General features: G+C 43.8%; 2 protein-coding genes across 2 annotated transcripts in view; both read left to right on the plus strand.

The window, feature by feature from the left end:
* Nucleotides 1-25,802, plus strand: part of LOC308590567 (phospholipase A2 inhibitor NAI-like) — a 177,357-nt gene that overhangs the window by 113,808 nt on the left and 37,747 nt on the right. The gene's annotated exons all lie outside the window — the stretch shown is intronic.
* On the plus strand, nucleotides 1,642-12,913 carry LOC308591724 (phospholipase A2 inhibitor and Ly6/PLAUR domain-containing protein-like). Its single transcript, XM_081202622.1, has 5 exons — nucleotides 1,642-1,727; nucleotides 2,668-2,775; nucleotides 4,375-4,521; nucleotides 11,408-11,539; nucleotides 12,488-12,913. Exons 1-5 carry the CDS (start codon nucleotides 1,679-1,681, stop codon nucleotides 12,661-12,663), a joined length of 612 nt encoding a protein of 203 aa, XP_081058748.1. The 5' UTR covers nucleotides 1,642-1,678; the 3' UTR covers nucleotides 12,664-12,913.

The raw sequence follows: 25,802 nt of genomic DNA on the forward strand, positions 1-25,802 counted from the left end.
ATTCAACATCTTTATCAACGACTTGGATGATCGACTCAAGGGCATCCTGATCAAATTTGCAGATGACACCAAACTGGGAGGGGTGGCTAACACCCCAGAGGACAGGATCACACTTCAAAACGACCTTGACAGATTAGAAAACTGGGCCAAAACAAACAAGATGAATTTTAACAGGGAGAAATGTAAAGTATTGCACTTGGGCAAAAAAAATGAGAGGCACAAATACAAGATGGGTGGCACCTGGCTTGAGAGCAGTACATGTGAAAAGGATCTAGGAGTCTTGGTTGACCACAAACTTGACATGAGCCAACAGTGTGACGCGGCAGCTAAAAAAGCCAATGCAATTCTGGGCTGCATCAATAGGAGTATAGCATCTAGATCAAGGGAAGTAATAGTGCCACTGTATTCTGCTCTGGTCAGACCTCACCTGGAGTACTGTGTCCAGTTCTGGGCACCACAATTCAAGAAGGACACTGACAAATTGGAACGTGTCCAGAGGAGGGAAACCAAAATAGTCAAAGGCCTGGAAACGATGCCTTATGAGGAACGGCTAAGGGAGCTGGGCATGTTTAGCCTGGAGAAGAGGAGGTTAAGGGGTGATATGATAGCCATGTTCAAATATATAAAAGGATGTCACATAGAGGAGGGAGAAAGGTTGTTTTCTGCTGCTCCAGAGAAGCGGACACGGAGCAATGGATCCAAACTACAAGAGAGAAGATTCCACCTAAACATTAGGAAGAACTTCCTGACAGTAAGAGCTGTTCGACAGTGGAATTTGCTGCCAAGGAGTGTGGTGGAGTCTCCTACTTTGGAGGTCTTTAAGCAGAGGCTTGACAACCATATGTCAGGAGTGCTCTGATGGTGTTTCCTGCTTGGCAGGGGGTTGGACTCGATGGCCCTTGTGGTCTCTTCCAACTCTAGGATTCTATGATTCTATGATTCATTTTGTTTCATTTATTATATTTCTATGCTGCTTTTCACTCACATGAGTCAAAAAGCGGCTTACAAACAAACAATAAAGAACAGTAATCTAAAAGAACATCACAATTAGACCATTAATCAGAATAATTGACAATTATCAGTAAAACAACTACAAAACATAACAAAAGCAATAATCTTCTCTAAAACACTATTAACAAAACAACTAAAGAAAACCATGAAACAGCACAACCAGAACAAAAGTCAGAAGATTCACAAAACACAACAGAACTCATAATCTGCAAATCAGTACAGTGGTTCCTCAGGTTAAGTACTCAATTCATTCCGGAACTCCGTTCTTAACCTGAAACTGTTAAAATCTTGACATCTGATTTATTATTACTGTTTATTGAATTGATATCCCACCCTTCCTCCTAAAGGGGCCGAGGTCAACAAAGAGGCATAAAACTAAAAAAAGAAAAGAAAAGTAGAAACAGATTAATACAATACATCTGACTGGCTGCCACAGAGGTCCTAAAACAGATTGCATCCAAAGGGAGCTTTGTCTTCCAATTTTGAAAAACATAATTTCTGGAACAGTATGTACTCTGTATTTCCAAAATACCCTACCACTCCTTCTCTGCTGGAACTCCCAGGCAACTTTCCTTCGCCTATAAATTTTCCCAAGCCAGCTTCTTCTTCCACAGGTTGCCTGGTGGTTCGTTTCAAGTGCTCCTTGGCTTTTGATCGCTCTGGCATTATGAAGGCCTTCCTGAGTATGTGCTTTCTCTTCAGCCTAGTTTCTTCTGGTGAGTAGGAAGGTTTCTCTTAATCAGTGCTTTTTTTCTAAAAAGATTTTTTTAGGGGTACTCACATTTTCCTACTCATACAGTGGACCCTCGGATTACGTTACCTTCAGGTAACGTAATCCCTGGGTTGGGAACTCAGCAACCTCAACAATGGGACTCTCAGTTTCTTTCAGATTTTTTTCTTCCTGAAGCAGTGATTGGTGACACCAAATGGAGAAATGGTGAGTGGGTGGAATAAAACACAGGGATCTCAGGTGCAGCATGACTTCAAGGTAAACAGTTGGGCTTCCTGTGCTGTTCTGGCTACCCTGTTTGGGATTGATACACTTTTCATGAAGACCTCATGCAGCCTGTAACAGGTTGCCTAGCTGCCATCCCTGTGTTGGTAATTGACAGTGTTTGGGAAGGAAGGTGGATGGGGTAGTCTCTCCTGGTGCACCTTTCTTCCTATAACCTTCAGGCCCTCCCCATCCAGCCAACAGCTATTTGTTGGGCTGTTGGTAGCACACTTACCAGCACCAATAATGTGGCTGTGTATGGAAGTGTGTGATAGGATTTATGAAATCCCATCTTAAAAGTCACTGCTCAAATGATTGGTGATGGCAAGAACTGAGAACAACATTGGGAGCGTGAGAGGGAGGTTTGAATCTTCTCATCGCCATGTGTTGAGGTGCGGGGAAATGTGTGTGAATGGGAATAAGGCTGTGCATCTGTCTGTGTCTGTGCATATTTGTATGTGAAAGAGATAGACACATGCAGCCTCTGCCCCACCACTGGAAGTGGATCTTGAGAAAAGTAAGATTCCTCATTTCTGGTAATAGTGGTTTGAATCCAAGAGCTGAGATCAAGGTCAGATTTCTCTGTGTGAATGTACATAGATGCCATTTCTCAAGGAATGAGAAACTCGTGGCAATGAGTGTTTCCTATGCTTTCCTTCCAGATGTGCCGCATCTATGTTACAGTTATTTTTACTATCGAACGGGAGTTTCAGAGGTCTGTCCTAATGGACAGCACAGCTGCTTTTCTGAGTTTACTGAAAATGAATTAGGTGAGTGTAAAACCTTTTAGCCCAATCATAGCTGAGTGTGTGGACCCTGGATTATTTGGGGATGATGTGCATGTATGAATGCAAAATGACCACAGAGTGTGCTTTCGCCAAAATGTCAAGAAACACAGCCTTTTTTTCAGTGTAGAGCTTTCATGTATAGTGTGTGCTGCCGCAACTCACCTGTATTTCCTTGTTCATCCTTTCTTCTTTAAAGTCACATTCCACAACATTTAGAAGTCTACATGGAGAGGCTGAAAATTATTATTATTATTATATATTTATTTACACTCTACCTTTCCCGCTGACGAGACCCATGGCAGCTTACAGACAAAAACAAGAACCTCTAAAAACATAGACATATCAACCATATTGCCAAGCAGGCCTGCAATATGGGGACAGCTCACATCTTCAAACTCTGACAGGTACACTCTAACATCAACTGAAGGCACAAGGGATCTATTTTTAAAATAACCAACATCTATCATCTATCTGCCTGTCTATTTCCCCACAAAAGCTTACTTGCAAAACATTTTTAATTTTTGAGAGCCAGATTGAGGCGAGATCAAGGGAATGAAAAGAGTAGAGGGAAAAGGAAAGAACAGGAAATAATTCAACCTGCTGGGGCTCTTCAGGAAGTAAGAACATTATAGAGAAAGGACAAACCAACTTTCTTTTCTGTATCTCAGCAATAAATATTGTTGATATTTCTTCTGGCGATCTTAATTCCGGCTTGGGATTCATCCAGCCCAGCCTTTCACATGATGAATTCTGCATATAAGTTGAATAAGCAGGGAGACAATATACAGCCTTGCCGTACTCCTTTCCCAATTTTGAACCAATCAGTTGTTTCATATCCAGTTCTAACTGTAGCTTCTTGTCCCACATAGAGATTTCTCAGGAGACAGATGAGGTGACCAGGCACTCCCATTTCTTTAAGAACTTGCCATAGTTTGCTGTGGTCAACACAGTCAAAGGCTTTTGTATAGTCAATGAAGCAGAAGTAGATGTCTTTCTGGAACTCTCTAGCTTTCTCCATAATCCAGCGCATGTTTGCAATTTGGTTTCTGGTTCCTCTGCCCCTTCAAAATCCAGCTTGCACTTCTGGGAGTTCTCGGTCCATGACTAACTCGCCTGTTTTAAGCAAAGAGTGTAATATACTAGGTGATTCTTAATTGTAATTTTATTACATCCACAAACTCCTTTAGTATCATTGGGTGCAGCTCATCGGACACTGGAGATTGGAATTGCTTTAAAATAGCTAGGTGTTCCCTTACCATGTCTTTTCCTATTTTGGGCTACAGCTCCCTCCTGACATCCTTTATTATGTTATCAGCAGGTTGGGCGTCGTTTTTCTTTTGGGTAAAGATGTTGTCACTCAGCAACATTTATCTGACCTCTCCAAGCAGAGGTCCTACTACTGGCTTGTTCATCCTCTTGTTTCGAACATAACCAGAGAAACTACACACACACACACACACTTTGCATTGTTGCATCAATATGTATATTAGGAAGCATCATATAAATTTCAATTACTAGGGGGTTGATTTGAAAAATTTTGGTTTTGAATTGTACCTATTTCTTTCTTTGTCTCTCTCACAGGTGATGATATAGAAGACAGATATCTATGGGGATGCACTACAAATTGCACCTCAGGGAATTACAGCTTTACTACACTAAATGATGCTTCTTTCTACCGTACAGCCCACTGCTGTCAGGGTAATTACTGCAATAACCAAAGCATGTCAGGTAAATATCTGCAGGCTTTTGAATCTTCCCCAGAAGCGGCTTAGTCATGCTGGCCACATGACCCGGAAAAACTGTCTGTGGAAGCGGACAAATGCCAGTTCCCTCGGCCTGTAAAGTGAGATGAGTGCCACAACCCCAAAGTTGTTCGCGACTGGACCTAATGGTCAAGGGTCTCTTTACCTTTACCCCTGAGAAAGAACATCATTATGGTTTCAGGTTTCATCCTTCGGTACCCATAGAATAAACTAAAGATACTGATCTAGGCCAAGATTATTTTTCCTAGTTTGCATGGGAGGTGGTTAGAATCAGCATCACCATATGTTTCTTGAAAACAGGCAGCCTGTGTCAACAACTGATTAGCCCAGAGCTTCAGATGGCCCCTAAGGATGTGAATAGAAAAACCTGGATAAATTGGGGGATTAGAGAGAGAGATAAGAACGCATGTCCTTCTTGTTCCCTGATAGCCTTGCTGACTCTGAGTGTTACCCTGTTGGGCCAATCTAAGGAGGAAGTGAGGGGAGGCATTTGTTGGTACTAATGGCCCAGGCATGGCCAAACTTGGCCCTCCAGCTATTTTGTGACTACAACTCCCATCATCCCTGACCACTGGTCCTGTTAGCTAGGGATGATGAGAGTTGTAGTCCCAAAACAGCTGGAGGGCCCCTCTGCCTACTACCCCGCAACCTCACTTATTGCAGTGAAGGAGCCACCAGAAAGCCCTTGGAACTGAACCTCAGTGTCCAGGCTGAATGATGGAGGTAGAGATGCTTCTTCAGGTATACTGGATTGTGGCTGTTTATAGCTTTAAAGGCCAGCACCAACACTTTGAATTATGCCCAGAAAGGTACTGGGAGCCAGTGTTATGTGGTTCTGGCGGCTGCTCCCAGTCACCAATCTGGCAGCCTCACATAGAGTGTGCTGCCATAGTCCAAGTGGGAGATAACCAGAACATGCACCCCTCTGGCAGGACAGTGCACAGGCAAGTAGGGTCTCAGCTTGTGTACCAGAAGGAACTGGTAAATAGCTGCCCTGAACACAGAATTAACTTGTTCCTCCATGGACAGCTGTAAGTCCAGAATAACTCCCAGGCTGTGCACCTGGTCCTTCAGGGGCATAGTTACTGCATTTAGGACCAGGAAGCCCCCCCCCCCATGCCCACCCTCTGTCCCCCAGAAAGACTCTCCTCCCTGAAAGAGAGGGGAGTGGTTGTGGGCGGGAGCCCGAACACCGCTCCTAGCAGGGGGCGTTGCCCCCTGCCTCCAGCTCACCTGGCTGGCACTCACGCCCCCCCCCGGTGGCCGCCCAACCAGGTGCCATGGGGGGGCGTGTCCAGCAGCCTTTATGCTGCAGTGCCAGCCTCTCCCCGGCCTCATTTCTCTTCGTCGTCCTGTGCGAGTCAGGAGGATACTCTCTCTTCAGTGTTCCTGCACCACGTGGAGCTAACTTGGAAGAGGACTTCTGAGAAAGGGAAGCCTGTAATCCCTCCTTTGCTTTCACCTTACCTTTACTTTAATTCCACCTTTAACTGCCTCATTACTTTTCTCCAAATACCTCCTAATTGTTCCTAATTTCAACTCTGATCCCGAAGCCTTTACTCTGTGTATGAGTGTGCTGTGCTTCTCCGACTTTAAATCTATGAGTGCTTACTATTTCTGTTTGATTTGCTGGTACATTTTAAAACTGCATAGATTTGCTGGTGCATTTTAAAAACTGCCGTATTGCTGTGAATTCCTGTGAGGGCTTTTCCAGCAGTTTATTATTATTTCAACTCCCCCCCTCCCCCTTCGCTAGCTGGCTTTGTGTCCTTCTCTAGCAGGCTCTGTGTTTTGGCTTGGAGCCCTTCCTCCCCCTCTCCCCACGTGTTGCCTTCTCCCTTTGGTGTTGCTCCCCCACGCCTCTGCGATTTCAGGGGGCGGCAGCTCCATTTAAAAACTTCTTTCAGACGACTGCATTGCCCCAATTTTGCTATTGTCCCATCTTGCTGCTTATTGCTTTACCTTAAACCCTTCCTGGTGCTCCAAGCTCCCTCACTCCTAACCCCCCCCCCCCCGGTTTAAAAACGGATAGTATTTCTGGGTCGGCCTGGTGTTTCTTTCCCGCTGTTGCCCCATAGTAATAAAAGCTATCGCTGGGTGTTTCTTTATCCCCTTTAGTTTTAAAACTTTTCCTGTGCACCGGACTTGCAATCCCCCCCCCCGCTTGGTTTAAGAGTGTGCAGCTATACTGCAGCTGCATCCCCAGGGTAATTCTGTTCAGCTTACTCCAAAGTCTTTGTTAGTTGAACGTGCTATCCAAAGAACTACTTAGTTGAACGCGATTTGATTTGCCTGGCAGTTATCGTTATATTAGCTGCTTTCAGCATTTGTTTTACTTGGGAGACGCAGTCACACCCCCACTTCCCTTCCCCTCGCATTGTCATTTGATCACCGGCCTGGGTTGCTTTGTTTTCCCCCAGAAACAGCACTTCTATCTTGTTGACATTCAGCCTCAATCCATTAGCTGTCATCCATACTTTTTTTTCCTGAGGGGAAGGAGTGAGTGGGGTTAGTGGTTGGTGACTGATTGAGATAGAGATACTGGAGTGACTGGGTGCATGATGTGTTTTGTATGTATTAGCTGAACAGACTGGGATGAGTCACATTAAATATTATCATTTGTGCAGATGTAAGGCAGGATTTGACTGTGGTGTGTAGTGTTTAGTCCATGAAAGAAGGGAACCCTGACTCAAAATATATTTCAAAATGTGTTGCTCTTTTTTTAAAAAAAAATATTATTGCCATGTATTGTAGTTATATTGAAAACGGCATTTTATTTTATTGTGGTTACTCAGTTTCATTCATACACACACACACACACACACACACACACATATACATATATATGGAGTGATACAGATGGTGCTGTGGTCTAAACCACTGAGCCTCTTGGGCTTGCCAATCGTAAGGTCAACAGTTCAAATCCCTGTGATGGGATCAGCTCCTGTTGCTTTATCCCAGCTCTTGCTAACCTAGCAGTTAGAAAGCACACCAATGAAAGTAGATAAATAGGTACCGCTGGGATGGAAAAGTAAACAGTGTTTTTGTGCAAATTCGGCTGGACTTAGCTTCCCAGGGATCTCTTAAAAACACACACATACACACACACAAAGGGAGAGAGAGAGAGGGAGAGAGAGAGAGAGATATTTTGTAAACCACTTAGGGACTGTTTTATGTATTGAGTGGTATATAAATATAATAAATACAACATGAAAACAAAATTTATTTATTTGAGAAATTTATATACAGCCCCTCATCAATAGGTCACAGGTCAGTTCACAATACAGTAACAAAGTAAACAACATACTACAGTGGTACCTCTGGTTACGAACTTAATTCTTTCTGGAGGTCCATTCTTAACCTGAAACTGTTCTTAACCTGAGGTACCACTTTAGCTAATGGGGCCTCTCTCCACCAATGCACGATTTCTGTTCTCATCCTCAGGCAAAGTTCTTAAACCGAGGTACTACTTCTGTGTTAGCAGAGTCTGTAACCTGAAGTGTTTTAAACCCGAGGTGTTTGTAACCCGAGGTACCACAGTATACCTTGTTGTTGTTTAGTCGTTTAGTCGTGTCCGACTCTTCGTGACCCCATGGACCAGAGCACACCAGGCACTTCTGTCCTCCACTGCCTCCTGCAGTTTGATCAAACTCATGCTGGTAGCTTCAAGAACACCATCCAACCATCTCATTCTCTGTCGTCCCCTTCTCCTTGTGCCCTCCATCTTTCCCAACATCAGGGTCTTTTCCAGGGAGTCTTCTCTTCTCATGAGGTGGCCAAAGTATTGGAGCCTCAGCTTCACGATCTGTCCTTCCAGTGAGCGCTCAGGGCTGATTTCCTTCAGAATGGAGAGGTTTGATCTTCTTGCAGTCCATGGGACTCTCAAGAGTCTCCTCCAGCACCATAATTCAAAAGCATCAATTTTTCGGCGATCAGCCTTCTTTATGGTCCAGCTCTCACTTCCATACATCACTACTGGGAAAACCATGGCTTTTACTATACGGACCTTTGTTGGCAAGGTGATGTCTCTGCTTTTTAAGATGTTGTCTAGGTTTGCCATCGCCTTTCTCCCAAGGAGCAGGCGTCTTTTAATTTCGTGACTGCTGTCACTATCTGCACTGATCATGGAGCCCAAGAAAGTAAAATCTCTCACTGCCTCCATTTCTTCCCCTTCTATTTGCCAGGAGGTGATGGGCCCAGTGGCCATGATCTTCGTTTTTTTGATGTTGAGCTTCAGACCATATTTTGCGCTCTCCTCTTTCACCCTCATTAAAAGGTTCTTTAATTCCTCTTCACTTTCTGCCATCAAGGTTGTGTCATCTGCATATCTGAGGTTGTTGATATTTCTTCCGGCAATCTTAATTCCGGCTTGGGATTCATCCAGCCCAGCCTTTCGCATGATGAGTTCTGCATATAAGTTAAATAAGCAGGGAGACAATATACAGCCTTGCCGTACTCCTTTCCCAATTTGGAACCAATCAGTTGTTCCATATCCAGTTCTAACTGTAGCTTCTTGTCCCACATAGAGATTTCTCAGGAGACAGATGAGGTGATCAGGCACTCCCATTTCTTTAAGAACTTGCCATAGTTTGCTGTGGTCAACACAGTCAAAGGCTTTTGCATAGTCAATGAAGCAGAAGTAGATGTCTTTCTGGAACTCTCTAGCTTTCTCCATAATCCAGCGCATGTTTGCAATTTGGTCTCTGGTTCCTCTGCCTCTTCTAAATCCAGCTTGCACTTCTGGGAGTTCTCGGTCCACATACTGCTTGAGCCTTCCTTGTAGAATTTTAAGCATAACCTTGCTAGCGTGTGAAATGAGTGCAATTGTGCGGTAGTTGGAGCATTCTTTGGCACTGCCTTTCTTTGGGATTGGGATGTAGACTGATCTTCTCCAATCCTCTGGCCACTGCTGAGTTTTCCAAACTTGCTGGCATATTGAGTGTAGCACCTTAACAGCATCATCTTTTAAAATTTTAAACAGTTCAGCTGGAATACCATCACTTCCACTGGCCTTGTTATTTGCAGTGCTTTCTAAGGCCCATTTGACTTCACTCTCCAGGATGTCTGGCTCAAGGTCAGCAACCACACTACCTGGGGTGTACGAGACATCCATATCTTTCTGGTATAATTCCTCTGTGTATTCTTGCCACCTCTTCTTGATGTCTTCTGCTTCAGTTAGGTCTTTACCACTTTTGTCCTTTATTATGGTAATCTTTGTACGAAATGTTCCTTTCATATTTCCGATTTTCTTGAACAGATCTCTGGTTCTTCCCATTCTGTTGCTTTCCTCTATTTCTTTGCATTGCTCGTTTAAGAAGGCCTTCTTGTCTCTCCTTGCTATTCTTTGGAAATCTGCATTCAATTTCTTGTATCTTTCATTATCTCCCTCGCATTTTGCTTGCCTTCTCTCCCCCGCTATTTGTAAGGCCTCGTTGGACAGCCACTTTGCTTTCTTGCATTTCTTTTTCATTGGGATGGTTTTAGTTGCTGCCTCCTGTATAATGTTGCGAGCCTCCACCCATAGTTCTTCAGGCACTCTGTCCAGCAAATCTAAATCCTTAAACCTGTTCCTCACTTCCACTGTGTATTCATAAGGGATTTGGCTTAGATTGTATCTTACCTGTCCAGTGGTTTTTCCTACTTTCTTCAGTTTAAGCTTGAATTTTGCTATAAGAAGCTGATGATCTGAGCCACAGTCAGCTCCAGGTCTTGTTTTTGCTGACTGTATAGAGCTTCTCCATCTTTGGCTGCAGAGAAAGTATACCTACAGTATACCTACATAACATTATATTCATAATATAATGAATATAATCATAGTATTAAGTCACGTGTAACAATACATCATGGAATATAGTACATAATATATATCACATAAAGGGCATCCATTTCAGCTTATTCACTTTGACAGTCCAGTAATAATCTCCACAACTCATCCCAATCAAAAAAAGAAAAAATATTATCTATTCATCTCAGATGCAACTATTAATAATAACACTTGTTTATCAACAATATGAAAGAGGGGGGAGAGAGGGAAAAAATATTCATACTTGAAGTCCCAAAACAGTAAACAAAGAGCATATTATTTGTTCCTTGTTTATTTAATCTGTATATTGCCCTCCATCCCAGGGAGGTTCAAAATAGAAAAATATAAAATGAGAAAACAATATATTTCTCTCTGTACAAAAGTAGCTCTTAAGCTCTCTCCCCAAATGACAGACCATCCTCAGTTCTCTTCTGGGAGCTTTCCTTTTCTCACCTAGCCTTGCAACCTGGGAAATCTCAACTTCCCACTCCTTTGACCACTTATTGAACACTTTCAGGGGATGCTGCCCCTAACGGTGCCCAAAAGAGAAAATGCCAAAGTGTGTTTGTGTGTGGTGGTGTTTGTGATCCAAGTCGTGTCACCCCTTCAGGGTCATCCTTTAAGGGCTGGCTGGACGGTCTGCCACCTGCTCAACTTATCTCTCCCCTTCCTCAAACACACCATCAAGGCAGGTGAGGTCCAGCAATCTGGCTGCTGGCAAGAATCTTGCCAAGATGTTGATGCCAAGATGTTTCTTTGTCACCTCCTGCAGTAAGTCCACCTCTCCCCTCAAGAGTGAAATTCACCCATAGTGTGGATAGAGTCTCTCCAGTCTATCTCAGGACAGCAGCAACTAAAATTGCTCCCTTTTCTTCATAAGCTGGTTGCCAGACACTTCAACTGCATTGTATGGACGACTGATTCCAGAAGCAGAATGCGTTGGAAACAGTGCACGTGTCTCATAGGATTAGACAACTGAAGCCTAGGAATTAAAATAAAGACATCTGGTCTGGATTCATGTGTTGACTCTAACGCTTGCTTTTGGCAGTGCTGGATGTATTCTACAATGGTCTGGAGTGCCCAGGCTGCTCTGCTTCCAGCTTTGAAGATTGTCAGGACTCAGAGACCGTCAGGTGTACAGGTGAAGAGAATCTGTGCATAGAGTTTGTGATGACTAACTGTAAGTACTGTGGTTAACCACTGAGTCAGAGGTGGGAGGTGGACACAGTTTACTAGGGTGTGTGTGTGGGTTGCTCTCTCATTCAGTCTATGGCTTCCTGCCAGAAAATACATAGGATGTGTATGGGGAGGCGAATTTTCTTTCCCCCCAAAATATTAGCATTCCAGTAGCCTTTGCTTTGCATATAATGTGAGTGGGTGGCGCTGTGGTCTAAACCACTGAGCCTCCTGGGCTTGCTGATTGGAAGGTTGGTAGTTTCAATCTCTGTGACGAGGTGAGCTCCCTTTGCTCTGTCCCCGCTTCTGCCAACCTAGCAGTTTGAAAGCATGTCAGTGCAAGTAGATAAATAGGTACCACTGTGACAGAAAGGTAAATGGTGTTTCCATGTGCTCTGGCTTCCGTCATAGTGTCTTGTTTTGCCAGAAGCAGCTTAGTCATGCTGGCCACGTGACCCAGAAAACTGTGGACAAATGCCGGCTCTCTCAGCCTGACAGTGAGGTTAGCGCCGCAACCCCATAGTCGTCTTTGACTGGACTTTGCCATCCAGGGGTCCTCTACCTTCTTTACCTATATGGATGAGACTGTGTGCTTCTGTCTCTGGTGTGTATGTGTGTATGAGAAAGAAACAAATAATCTGTTTGTTGAATTACATATGTATAAATATATATATATATAGAGAGAGCACATTTTAATGAACCTTAAAAAAGCAGACAACCTTAAAGCAGCCATGGATTTTGAATTCCATATCCATATGGGTTGGGGCCCTGCTACATAAGAACAAAGTTCTTTTTCTGGATTTAAACATCAGTGTGATATTAGGATGCATATTGTTCTATATGTACAATACAGTTTATAATGATTAAAATGTTCACATTCTCTGTCTTCTGCACCCTGTGACTCTGGTACTACCCAAAGATTTCTATGACTATGCTTTTTTCTCTTTACTAGATGGCAGTAATCATTCTGATAAGGTGTTCAAAGGCTGTGCAACACGGGATTTTTGCGATCTGGCAGGGACATCAACAGATGATGACTTTTTTCGCAATATCAACCAATCACAATGCTGTGTTCCTAAAGCACCACCAAAACACCACCAAATAAGACCAACCTTGATGAGTAATTAGAAGATAGCAAAGTCTTCCCCTTTGACATCCATGATTTGCAGCTGCATTGGGGGAGGAAGTTGCTTGCCTGATATTGGGAGCGCAGAGAAAGTGGGGTTCACAGGACTGAGAGTCCCCTATTTGGCATTTAGTGTAGGGTGAATGGGATGCAGGGATAGATAAGCTAAAATAGAAAAGTGGGGCTTGGGGACTCATCCTCATGATATCATAGCGTATGGTTAAAACTTCTCTTGATCATGATCACAATAAATTGATGTCGCAAATAAAACTGTGTTCTGTGTCTGTATTTGTCAAATAAAGAATAAGCTCTTTTTCTCATGTTGAAGCCCTCTGGACCTCTCATGGAGGGGGCACATGAAGAATTTGCCAAATAAAGAAATGGGAAGAAATGGGTATTGTTACAAAAGTTGGGTGGCAAGAGCCCAGGGCGTTCTAGACACTCACACAAGGTTTGTGCTCCTTTGGAGAACTGAGACGTATCAGAGAATGTTGTGGCTTTAAGAAATATGGTTTATTCACCTATTTAGACCTTCAGGTGAAGCATGGGCCTTTTAAGAGGGGATTGTACCCCACAGCAGGGTGGGTGGACTTCTAGCAGCCTGCCCATAGAGGTTCTCAATTCTTCTTCCTCCTTCTTCCGTCAGTCAGCCTTGTTCAATGGATAGTTACCCTGGCAACCTTCCAAATCCCTAGTCTCTCTCTTTTTTAAAAGATATTTATTAAAAGTTTTTAAGATATTGTAGCACCCTGCTTGTGGTTAACGCTTAGCTGGAATGAAATATTCAACACAGCAATAGAGAAATTAAAATAATTATTTATTTCTCAGACAAGTAAATGAGAGGCACAGTGGTATATGGTTACCAAGCTCTGGCCTGCCTCCTGCCATTATGGCCAGCACTTATATTCCCTCAGCCCAGCCCCCTTGCTCCTCCTTTGGCTGCCTCTGTCCAATCAGCCTGGTTGAAATTCCTATTGGCTTTTGCTAGAACCAATCATAAAAGATACACCCATTTCCTATTACCTTTTATGGGAGACAGAGAGCTATATTTTCTTCTATTTATAAATGGCAAACAAGTAGCCATTAATCTCGACAAGGCACCTTAATTACCAGATAACCTTTGCCCTCTTGCCCTATTCACTGCAAAGCAGATGGCCAATTGTTCAAATTTTATCTTAAACAGATCTTTTGTTCACCTTTTCACACACCATCTATGAAAGAGCTCCTTCTTTGGAGGTCTTTAAGCAGAGCCTGACAACCATATGTCAGGAGTGCTCTGATGGTGTTTCCTGCCTCGCAGGGGCTGGACTCAATGGCCCTTGTGGTCTCTTCAAACTCCACGATTCTATGATTCTGTGAAATAAGAATCTAACATAAGAATCTAACATTTCTTACTTTCTAAATCCTTTGCATAATTACATTTAAGCCAATATATTTCATACATTAACATATATAGATTTTTAGAAGAAAAAGTAACTTAGAGGACTTAGAGAGAATTTTCTCTGAAGCTTCAAAGCAGTTTCAGAGAGCTGCTTTGCCTAGTTCAGCTGCTATTTTTATTTGCCCTTTTAACCTTTGGCTCAAGTCTCTAATGGGAGACACATGGTAATTAGTGCTTTTACAGCTTAATTGTATTCTGTAGGGTCAGTAACCTAGTAACCTTCACTCTCAGCCTGTAATTCCCTTTTTTTTACAACCCTGAAATATTGTTAGATCATTGGGGCCTTTGTTCAAGATGAGCATCTGCCGATGCACCCAGGCATGAGAGAATGAGAGATACAAACATTTACAAATATATTTTTAAAGCTCATTTTAAAATGCAGATCTTCATCAGATGCCTCAATATAACAAGAAAAAAGAAAAATAAACATACAAAATAAAAAACAGTTAAAAACACACATTAATTTTCAATAACATAACTTCCATACACTTATTTCCTCGGACCTCCTCATACCTCCCTTCTCTGTATTCCAGTTCAATTTGTTAGTTCAGTAAATCCTTACCATGAAACTTTTACCCATTTGTGAAACCTCTTTTTTTTCATATCTCTTAAAGCATTACAGCTGGAAACCGCTTAGTTTCTATCCAACATCCTTCTAACATTCATTAATTTTACAATGTTTCAGTAAGTAGTCTTTGACTTTCTTCCAGTCTTCTTTCACCGACTCTTCTCCCTCCAAATCCCTAGTTTCAGGGCAGAGGGAAGGAGTTGCATTGCTGGGAAGGACTGGGCGATGGGCTTTGTGGGGTGGTGAATGCTTCCCTCCGTGAGGGAGCCTTCCCAGACCCGCTGAAAGAGGCGGTTATTAAACCGCTTCTTAAAAAACCATCTTTAGATGCGGCCACGATGGCCAACTATCGCCCAGTCTCAAATCCTCCATTCCTGGGCAAGGTGATTGAGCGAGCGGTTGCCGAACAACTCCAGGCACGCCTGGAAGAAGCGGACCATTTGGATCCCTTCCAGGCGGGATTCAGGCCTCATCATGGGACTGAAACTGCCTTGGTCGCACTGGTTGATGACCTCCGGCGGGCTAGGGACAAAGGTGAGAGCTGTTTCCTAGTTCTGCTGGATCTCTCAGCAGCGTTTGATACCATCGACCATAGCATCCTTCTGGACCGTCTTGAGGGGCTGGGAGCTGGGGGCACTGTTATACAGTGGTTCCGCTCCTTCCTCCTGGGCCGTGTTCAGAAAGTGGTGGTAGGGGATGAGTGTTCAGACCCCTGGGCTCTCACTTGTGGGGTGCCTCAGGGTTCTGTCCTCTCCTCCATGCTTTTCAACATTTGCATGCAGCCGCTGGGAGAGATCATCAGGAGGTTTGGGCTGGGTGTTCATCAGTATGCGGATGATACCCAGCTCTACCTCTCTTTTAAATCAGAACCAGTGAAGGCGGTGAAGGTCCTGCGTGAGTGTCTGGAGGCAGTTGGAGGATGGATGGCGGCTAACAGATTGAGGTTGAATCCTGACAAGACAGAAGTACTGTTTTGGGGGGACAGGAGGCGGGCAGGTATGGAGGATTTCCTGGTCCTGAATGGGGTAACTGTGCCCCTGAATGACCAGGTGCACAGCCTGGGAGTCATTTTGGACTCACAGCTGTCCATGGAGGCACAGGTCAAATCTGTGTCCAGGGCAGCTGTTTACCAGCTCCATCTGGTACGTATGCTGAGACCCTATCTGCCTGCGGACTGTCTCGCCAGAGTGGTGCATGCTCTGGTTATCTCCCGCTTGGACTACTGCAATGCACTCTACGTGGGGCTACCTTTGAAGGTGACTCAGAAACTACAATTAATCCAGAATGCAGCAGCTAGACTGGTGACTGGGGGCGGCCGCCAAGACCATATAACACCGGTCTTGAAAGACCTACATTGGCTCCCAGTACATTTCCGAGCACAATTCAAAGTGTTGGTGCTGACCTTTAAAGCCCTAAACGGCCTCGGTCCAGTATACCTGAAGGAGCGTCTCCACCCCCATCATTCTGCCCAGACCCTGAGGTCCAGCGCCGAGGGCCTTCTGGCGGTTCCCTCATTGCAAGAAGCAAAACTACAGGGAACCAGGCAGAGGGCCTTCTCGGTAGTGGCGCCCGCCCTGTGGAACGCCCTTCCAGCAGATGTCAAAGCGATAAACAACTACCTGACATTCAGAAGACATCTTAAGGCAGCCCTGTTCAGGGAAGTTTTTAACGTGTGATATTTTACTGTATTTTTGGTTTCTATGGAAGCCGCCCAGAGTGGCTGGGGAGGCCCAGCCAGATGGGCGGGGTATAAATAATAAATTATTATTATTATTATTATTATTATTATTATTATTATTATTATTATTATTATTATTATTCATGTCCCTCAATTGCCATCTATTGTTCTTTGATGACCATACCTCAGTCACAGGAATTTTTCTGCAGCTTGCATTCTCCCTTCATATCCCAAATAAGCAAAATCTGCTGGTTTTTAAATTAAGGATTGTTTTTTATTTCCTTTGTTTCTTTTTATGACCTAAAAGAGACACACACTGTGGGCTTGAATTTAATTTGTTTTTAAACAGTTAAAATAAGATTGGGAAAAGCTAGGGAAAAACACATCAAAAGGACATGGTTTTTGGGAATGGAAAAGGAGACATATAAAACATTTGTTTGCGTTAAAAAAGAAGAAGAAAGGGAAAAGTTGGGATGAAAGGCTTTCTTATTTTATTTTCTCTTTTCTTATAGCCTGAGAAATCTTGTGAATAAGCTGCAGTCAATGGGAGGCAACAGGAAATAAATGATCAAAACAACAGATAAGTGGGGAAACACAATGTGAGATAGCAAAGCAAGAGAATAAGGAGGAAATATAGTGATACAGTGTGGCTTGAAGAATAATTACAGGGGTTTTTCTATTTTGTGCTATTATGGTAAGGTAAGGTAAGGTAAGGTAAGGTAAGGTAGGGTAAGGGGAATATGCAGGAGAAATGATTTTGAGGAGATATGGAAAGTTTTGGTAGAATTCATACTGTTGAAACGGAAAGAGGTCAAAGCATCACAAGAGGTGTTTAAATTTTGGGTTGGTTGGATACTTACAGTGGAATGGCCTCAGGGGTTGGGTGCATGTTTTTCCCCTTATTTATTTATTTATTAGTCAGGTGATCAGTTTTCTTCATCAGGCATAGGCAAACTCGGCCCTCCAGATGTTTTGGGACCACAAATCACACCATCCATAGCTAACAGGACCAGTGGTCAGGGATAATGGGAATTGTAGTCCCAAAACCTCTGGAGAGCCGAGTTTGCCTGTGCCTGGTTTTCATCATTCTAGAAAGCTGAAGTGCCAGGAAGGAGTAAGAGAAGGAACTGATGCATGAACAGCCTTAATTGGAGGAAAGTATAGGAGCACTTTGCCAACACCAGGAACAACAGGTTCAGCACAGTGTCACAAATTGCTAGAATTCTAATAGCACTATACCATAATTTAAAGCACAGTGTGGAAAACAAATTAAATCTCTTCCCCCTCCCAAGAACTCCAAAGACACGTCTCTTCTGAGCTGTGCCAACCTCAATTTCACCACCCTGGATGTGGGAAAATGAGTGCCATCAGGTTACACTAGAATTCAAAGCTCAGCGCTGAAATGGGATTAAATTTCCAGAAGCCCAGGCAATTTTGCCAGATTTTCCCGAGAGTCAGCCGCATGAAATTTTGTGAAAGGGGAAAGGGTTTATTTATGGCACATTAATAAAATGCACAGTGACTCGATTTCTAGGTGTCCTCGGCCCCATTAAATCCAATTGGGTTTGGCATAAAGAACATGGTCACTTACTCTTTAAAATAAATTGGTAACAGTTAAGGGCAGGGGTAGCGGAGGTCACTAATCAGAAAAGCTTGTGAACTTAAGGGGCTGGAATATATCCTTTGCTTTTGTTTCACTATAAAAAAATTCCTTCCAGTAGCACCTTAAAGACCAACTAAGTTAGTTCTTGGTATGAGCTTTCGTGTGCATGCACACTTCTTCAGATACACTGAAACAGAAGTTGCCAGATCCTTCTATATAGTGAGAAGGTGGGGAGGGGTATTACTAAGAAGGGTGGTGGGAATGGGAGATTGGCAGATAGCTGAGATGAGCCTGTTGACGACTCTTAACGACTGTAATAGGTCTTACAGGAAAAGGCAAGGGGTGAGAAGGTGAGAAATGGCTTAGTCATGTATAATGAGATAAGAATCCAATGTCTCTGTTCAGACCAGGTTTTGTTTCACTAGTGATGGTTCTGAAAGCCAAAGGCAGTGTGAAAGAAGTGGACTTTGGTGTTTGGACAATGAGAGAGAGGGAGAGTGGCAGTATCGCAGATGTCCAGGAGGAGTTTTCTTTGTGTAATTTTAGTATTATATATTTTTACTAATTTTGAGGTACTGAACAAAAAAACAACAATAAATTTGGCAATTGGCTCCTGTTTCAGAGATACAAAGATGGTCATGTATAAATGACCCAGTACGCATTGTGTACATAATTTCATTGCCAACAGTGTACCTCACTGTATTTCAAACTCCAGATTGCCACATATGGTATCATATAGCATCAGCCGAAGTGCAAGCGCAAAATGGTTGCTGTGTTGGAAGAGAAGATGCAGCAACTTCAGGGCTGCCTAGCCACCCTTTCAGCAACATTTCATTTCATTTATTCTATTTCTATGCTGCTTTTCACTCACGTGAGTCACAATGCAGCTTACAAACAAACAATAAATAACAGCAACCTAACAGAACATCACAATTAGAGCATTAATCAGTTGGTATAATTGACAAATGATCAGTAAACGACTACAAAACATAACAAAAGTAACGACCTTCTCTAAAACATTGTTAACAAAATAACTAAAAAAATGAAGCAGCACAACCATAACAAAGGTCAAATTATAAGATTCACAAAGCACTACAGCACTCACAATCCACAAAACAATATTAAAAACATCAGCAAACTAAACCCTGCTGAATTCAAATAAACACACACACACGTCCCACCTTCATGACCCACAGTCTTCCAATAAGTTCATCGAAAGATGCTACCATTTTGGGCCAGTGGAGCTAGGTCAGCAGTTGCCAACCTCATGATACACTGAGGTGGCTGCAGAAGATACACTGCACAGAATGATTCCTCTAACCATCAGTGGATGAAGAGAAAGGAGGATATGGATTTGGAAGATTTGTTTTCCATTCTTGATGATCCAAGACAATTGATAGTGGAGAAGTGTGCTGATAACCCACTTGCTACCTTCCAAGGAAATGATTTCAGGGAAAGGGAATTGCAGTGTGGAAAATGCAATTTTCAATATTTTATTTATATATTGCATTAGCCATGTGGCCATAGCATGATATACATTAAAATAACAACATAAAATGGGGGTGGGGAGGTAAAGGTAGATATCGTCCTGGGCGATTACTTAGAGAAAGAAAAAAAGAAAGAAAAAAAACTGCTGAGGCTGGAGGAGGACCGTTAAAGGGTCCTTCAGCTCCTCAGATTTGTCCTAACTCGATTGTCCTTGTACAATAAGGCTACTTGGAATTTCGTTCGATTGTGCGGCGTGTCGACTGCAGCTGTGGTGTTAAGGAAGAAGTTAGTGCCGCTTTCCTCTTCATTACACTAAGCAGGAAGTTAGCTGTCATCTCGGTAATCCAACAATCAGAATCCTGCAAAAAGAGGGACACTATCCAAGGCTGGATTGGGAGATGGAACTTATTCACGAGGGGAGTTAAAAACTGAGATCTTTCATCTGTCCAGTTGGGACAGAAGAGCATTACATGTTCCATAGTCTCCAGGGACGTGTCATTACAGGTGCATGTTCTAATTGCAGTGTGGAAAAGGCAATTTGAGAGTAGGAAGGAGTAGGAAGTACTTAAGCCATAAGGTTCCTTCCTTCCAGAGGCAGTGGTGTTGATCCATTGGTTCAGTTCCTACCCTTTGGAGAAAACAAGCGTGCTCCATCTTCCATGTGACAGCCATTTAGATATTTGAAAATGGCTATCGTGTCTGCTCTCAGTCACCTCTTGTCCAGGCTAAACATACCAAACTCCCTCAAGGGTTTCCAGACCCTTGATCATCTTGGTCAGGTTAACAGTACGACTGTATGAAATCCAAGTCATGAGATGAGTCATGCATTTTGCAGTAGGCTGACTTCTCATCATGACATTTTAAAGGCATTGAAAGATAACATTTTATGTACATTACATTTAAAACTTTAGAACCAATGTCCCCACTCAGAGGTTTACGTATATGTTAAGGAGCATAGGGGATAAAATTGAATCCTGAGGATATCCTGAGTTTGGCATAGGCCTGGTACAGTACATCTTAAAATCTGGACATCTGATTTATATTATTATTTACTGAATTTTAAAACAAAGTGGAAATAGATCAAAACATTTTAAAAACAATCACGATTCCATTCCATGGTTTTGAGTTTGCCAGGAACTATTTTCAGCTCAGGACTGAAGAGAGAAAGAGAGAAAGAATGGAGAGACTAGGGGTGGATAACCTGTGTCCTGGGGGCCAAATGCAGCCCCTGGATGCCTCTTCACAGCACCCAGGAGAGGGGGTTGCAGGTGGTACATCACACCCCTGCCTAAGGCCAAAAAGGGGACCTTGGAGCCAAATGAGAGGAGTCAGAATATTGGGATATCAGAAAAAGTTATCCTCTATTGTGTGAAGAGTAGCATTTACATTTTGTGTAAGCCTATACAGGCCCTCCCTCCACTCAAACTCTCTCCCCAGTTCAGACCAAAATATCTAGAGCTGAAGCTCTGGGGTGCCTGGAGGTTGGAGGATGTGTGCAAAAGCAGCAGCAGCTGCAATACCATGTGTGTCACCTGCTAGGAAGGGAGGTGGAGCAGCCTAATTAAAGCCCCATTGCACCTCCGCTCTCCTTGGGGCTTCATCCACCCTCATTGAAGTCCACTTCAGGTTCTGGGGAGGGTCTCCTCCCAAGCCACGGGGACTCTCCTGCTTTCTCCCATCATTTCCTGGTATTCTCTTTTTTTATTTACTTATTTTCCAGTGCTGCAAGCATACACAGTCACGCTTGTCAATCATGCAAAAGTGGGGGGACGCTTGTATAAAATGCCACAACAATTCTTCCCCTAGCCCCTTCTCCTTTTGCCAACGTGCGTCCGCCTACTACTAGCCTACCACTGCCGCCACAACTTCAATTTCTACACAATTATTAGTATATAATATTTTTTGTCTTGTTTTCCTCTCTCCCTTTCTGCAGATATAAAAAACCCCATTAATTTATAAATCACCCCTCCAAATTCTATCACAGATCAGGAGACAAGAAAAGACAAGAAAGGGAAAATGAACCCACTCTGGAAGAATGGCAGATGAAGGTGATGAACTATATGGAATTGGCAGGAATGACTGGCAGAATCCGAGACCAGGGAGGTGGAAGAAAATTGGAAAAAGTTTAAAGATTATTTACAGAAATATTGTAAAATTAATGAATGCTAGAATGATGCTGGATAGAAACTAAGTGGTCTTTAGCTGTAATGCTATAAGGGAATATGAGAAAATGGCTATTAATAGGTAATAATTTAATGTTACAATATTTTTAAATTTGAAGACAAAGAGAATGAAGAGGGGAGGCATTTGCTGAATTAACAATTTGAACTGGAATACAGAAAAGGGAGGCGTGAGGAGGTCCGGGAAATAAGCAAATGAAAAACATGTGATGGAAAGAGTGAAATTTTTTTTAGCTATTTTTATTTTTTGCATTTTTCTTTTTTTCTTTTTCCCCTTACTATTTTGTAATCTTTTGAAAATCTTAATAAATATCTTATAAAAAAAGAAAAGAAAGGGAAAATGAAAAAGGGGTCAACAAAGGCTCTTTCAATTTGGATTTTGTTTTATTTTTTACTTACCTGTAAGACTGCAGCAAGATAATCCTGTGGAAAACCTCATTCCCAAACAAGGAGCTGTTGATTTGGGTAATCATACACAGTATTTTGATGAAGGGGCAGATGCAGAACATGAGAATGGAAAACAGAAAGAAACAGACTGATGGGGAAGCAAATTTGGAAGGAGAGAGGAGTAATCATAATGTAGGCCTTGAAACTTGACAGTGGTTAACCTTGGCACCTCAAATTTCAGTGGCACCCTGTGCACCAAAATCTGCCCTCCCATCTCTCACCTTTTGTTGCATGTCATAGTTGCAGCATCTGCTGCAGCCACCCCAGAATCTCCACACCTGATGCAACCGCACCAGTTGTGCTCCCCTAGATCCATCTTTGCACTGAATGTATCACAACCAAGTATCCATCTCAAAAGCAAATAGAAAAGTATATTATGAACAGTCTCTTCCCTCTGCCTAAAACATTCCCAGAACTAGAATGATGCCTGCTGTCTTGGACATCATTATAGAAGTGTCAATTTTGAAATGCTTCTGCTTAAAACATTTTAAATTTTGTTCATAGAATCATAGAATCATAGAGTTGGAAGAGACCACAAGGGCCATCGAGTCCAACCCCCTGCCAAGCAGGAAACACCATCAGAGCACTACTGACATATGGTTGTCAAGCCTCTGCTTAAAGACCTCCAAAGTAGGAGACTCCACCACACTCCTTGGCAGCAAATTCCACTGTCGAACAGCTCTTACTGTCAGGAAGTTCTTCCTAATGTTTAGGTGGAATCTTCTTTCTTGTAGTTTGGATCCATTGCTCCGTGTCCGCTTCTCTGGAGCAGCAGAAAACAACCTTTCTCCTTCCTCTATGTGACATCCTTTTATATATTTGAACATGGCTATCATATCACCCCTTAACCTCCTCTTCTCCAGGCTAAACATGCCCAGCTCCCTTAGCCGTTCCTCATAAGGCATCGTTTCCAGGCCTTTGACCATTTTGGTTGCCCTCCTCCGGACACCATCTCCTGGTTTAATAACAATGATAGTCTAATAGCTTGTAACATTTTATTATCATCGGGCTTGTCAATTAAAGACTTTTTACACTTTTCTATTTCTTTTAATATGTCTTTTGATCTTTCACCTTTTTTGGTAAGCACTTTGCTATATGAAGGAGCCTCTAATAACCATATTCCTAGCATCCTGTCACGGGAAATGGGGTTGCTTGTGTGTAAACCTCCAGCTGTTCCAAACTGCTTAGAAGTTGGTGGTGTCTTTCCCTGATTGAGCAGCCAAGGTGCTGCTGCTGCTCAGTCACTGGATGAATCCGTGAGTGGGTGTTTCCTAAATTTCCTCCAACATAAAAGCTCCTTGACTGACACCCTTCGCATTGCCTCTCTGCGCGGAAGCCTTCTGCGCAGAGTGGGCGTGCCCAGAGGTGCCCCTCCACTCTCTTCACTACCTTCAGTGCCAGCATCTCGGAGCCTCTCCTCCGAGGTGCTTCCTCCCTCCTCCTTCTTCCTGGTGTCACCGGAACATTCTTCCCCAGATGACCTTCTCTCTCTACCCTTACTCGTTCCTTCTTCCGCAGAATCGGGAAGCACCTCCTCTCCCCTCTGCTCCGATGTCAGTTCCCTGACATCCATCTCCCTCCCAGGGCCCTCCTCTCCCCCCGTCCTTCCCTCTGACGGTGACGCAGGAAACCTTCGGAAAGAACTCTCCTCTCCATCTGACGATTCAAACACCCCTCTCCATTTGCTGCTGTCTCTCCCCTCTTCCCAATCGGATTCTTCTTCTGGCCAACCCCCTACCTCCTCTTCGGAAGCTGGAAAACCCTCAAAACCTTTCTCCTCATCGGTGGTGCCAAATTGCTCCCTCCAAAATCTCTCTGGTGGTTTGGGCTTTCTCGGGTACCTGCTATGAAACTCCTCCTGCAGATACTCATCCCTCATTTCTTCTGCTGGGACCCATGCGTTTTCCTCATCTGGCTCCCCCTCCCATGCCACCAAATACTCCCCCCTCCCCCCTTTCCACCTGGAATCGAGAATCTCAGCTGCATGTCCACTGAGTTCCCTTTCCTCCATCTGTGGATGCAGGGGTGTTTCATTTTGCTGACCCTGACACTCCCTCCCTTCCCTGAAAGGTGAAAGTAAGGACCTGTGAAACACAGGGTGCAGTTTCATGTGAGATGGCAATTTGAGCCTAAAGGTCACCGGATTGACTTGCTGAACTACTTGGAATGGTCCCAGCCTCTTTGGCCGTAGCTTCTTGCACCCTCCTTTGAACGGTAACCCTTTGGTGGACAACCACACCTGGTCCCCCACTCCTATGTTTTCCCCCTCCCTGCGGTGCCGGTCGGCCTGCCGCTTATACACTTCTTTGGCTCTCTCCAAGTTTAACTTAAGCTGTTGGTGTAAAGCCTGCATCTCTTCCATAAACTCCTCTGCTGCGGGAACACCCCAACTTTCCTCCCCTTCACCAGGGAAAGCCCTGGGGTGACACCCGTAATTTGCCATAAACGGGCTCATCCCTGTGGACACATGCTCTGCGTTATTGTATGCAAACTCAGCCAACGCTAATTTGTCCACCCAGTCCTTCTCCCTCTCGTTGATGTAGCAGCGTAGATATTGTTGCAGCACGCTGTTTGCTCTCTCTGCCTGTCCGTTGGTCTCCGGATGCCTGGCCGTTGTGAACACCACCTCCACGTCCAGCAGGCTCATAAGCTTTCTCCAGAATCGGGATGTGAATTGCCGGCCTCTGTCGGATAAAATCCTCAAGGGGGCGCCATGCAACCTGAAAACATGCTCTACAAACAACTTGGCCGTTTCTTCTGCAGTCACCACATGCGAGCACGCAATAAAATGGCACATCTTTGTCATCAAATCAACTACCACCATAACTGCTGTTTTCCCCCTGGCTTTGGGTAAATCAGTCATAAAGTCAATTGATACCACCTCCCATGGTTTCTCTGGTGTAGGTAAGGGTTGCAGTAGCCCCGCAGGTGCTGACCTCTCCCCCTTCGCTCTCTGGCAAATCTGGCACCCTCGTACATACTGCTTCACATCCTCTCTCACCCGTGGCCACCAAAACTGCCTGGTGACCAGTAACATAGTTTTATGTTGTCCAAAATGTCCTGCCGTGGGGTTGTCATGCATCTGTTTGAGTATTCTGTTTCTCAATTCCCCCTCAGGTATGTACAAGGCCCCCCTATAGTACAATGCTCCGTCCTTAACTTCAAACCCCCCCCCGGAGTTTCCCCAGCGATATCAATTTCTCGCATTTTGTTTGTGCATATTGATCGTCCCTTGTCAACCCGGCTAGCTCTTGCCTACCGACGAACACTCCCCCACACACCCATTTGTCCTTGGGAATGACATGTCGTGCTTCTGGTCCTCCCTCCCCTTCCTCGTATTCAGGCTTGCGAGAGAGGGCATCTGCTCTGACATTTTCCTTCCCGGGCACGTACCTAATTTCAAAATTAAACTTGGAAAACTCCTGAGCCCACCGCACCTGTTGTTGGTTGAGCATTCTTGCCGTTCTCCAATACTCCAGGTTCTTGTGGTCAGTACACACCTGGACCTTGTGCTGTGCGCCTATGAGAAAATGTCGCCACCGTCGGAAAGCCTCGTGAATTGCCAGCAGTTCTCGATCGTACACTGTGTAGTTTTGCTCTGACTTGTTAAGCTTCCTGGAAAAGAAGGCACACGGTTTCTACTCCCCATTTGTCTGCTGAAGCAATATCCCCCCTACAGCTCTGTCTGATGTGTCCGTCTCTAGCCTTATCGGCTTCCGCAGATCCACGTGCAGGA

This window comes from Podarcis bocagei (genome assembly GCF_964188305.1).
Source record: "Podarcis bocagei genome assembly, chromosome: 7".
NCBI lineage: Eukaryota > Metazoa > Chordata > Lepidosauria > Squamata > Lacertidae > Podarcis > Podarcis bocagei.

Bases quoted from the DNA above. Each gene is read 5' to 3' on its own strand.
- LOC308591724 (XM_081202622.1), top strand. From the start codon at position 1,679: ATGAAGGCCTTCCTGAGTATGTGCTTTCTCTTCAGCCTAGTTTCTTCT. The intron at 1,728-2,667 runs GTGAGTAGGAAG...CTTTCCTTCCAG, and splicing joins CTTCAGCCTAGTTTCTTCTG to ATGTGCCGCATCTATGTTAC. The intron at 11,540-12,487 runs GTAAGTACTGTG...TCTCTTTACTAG, and splicing joins AGAGTTTGTGATGACTAACT to ATGGCAGTAATCATTCTGAT.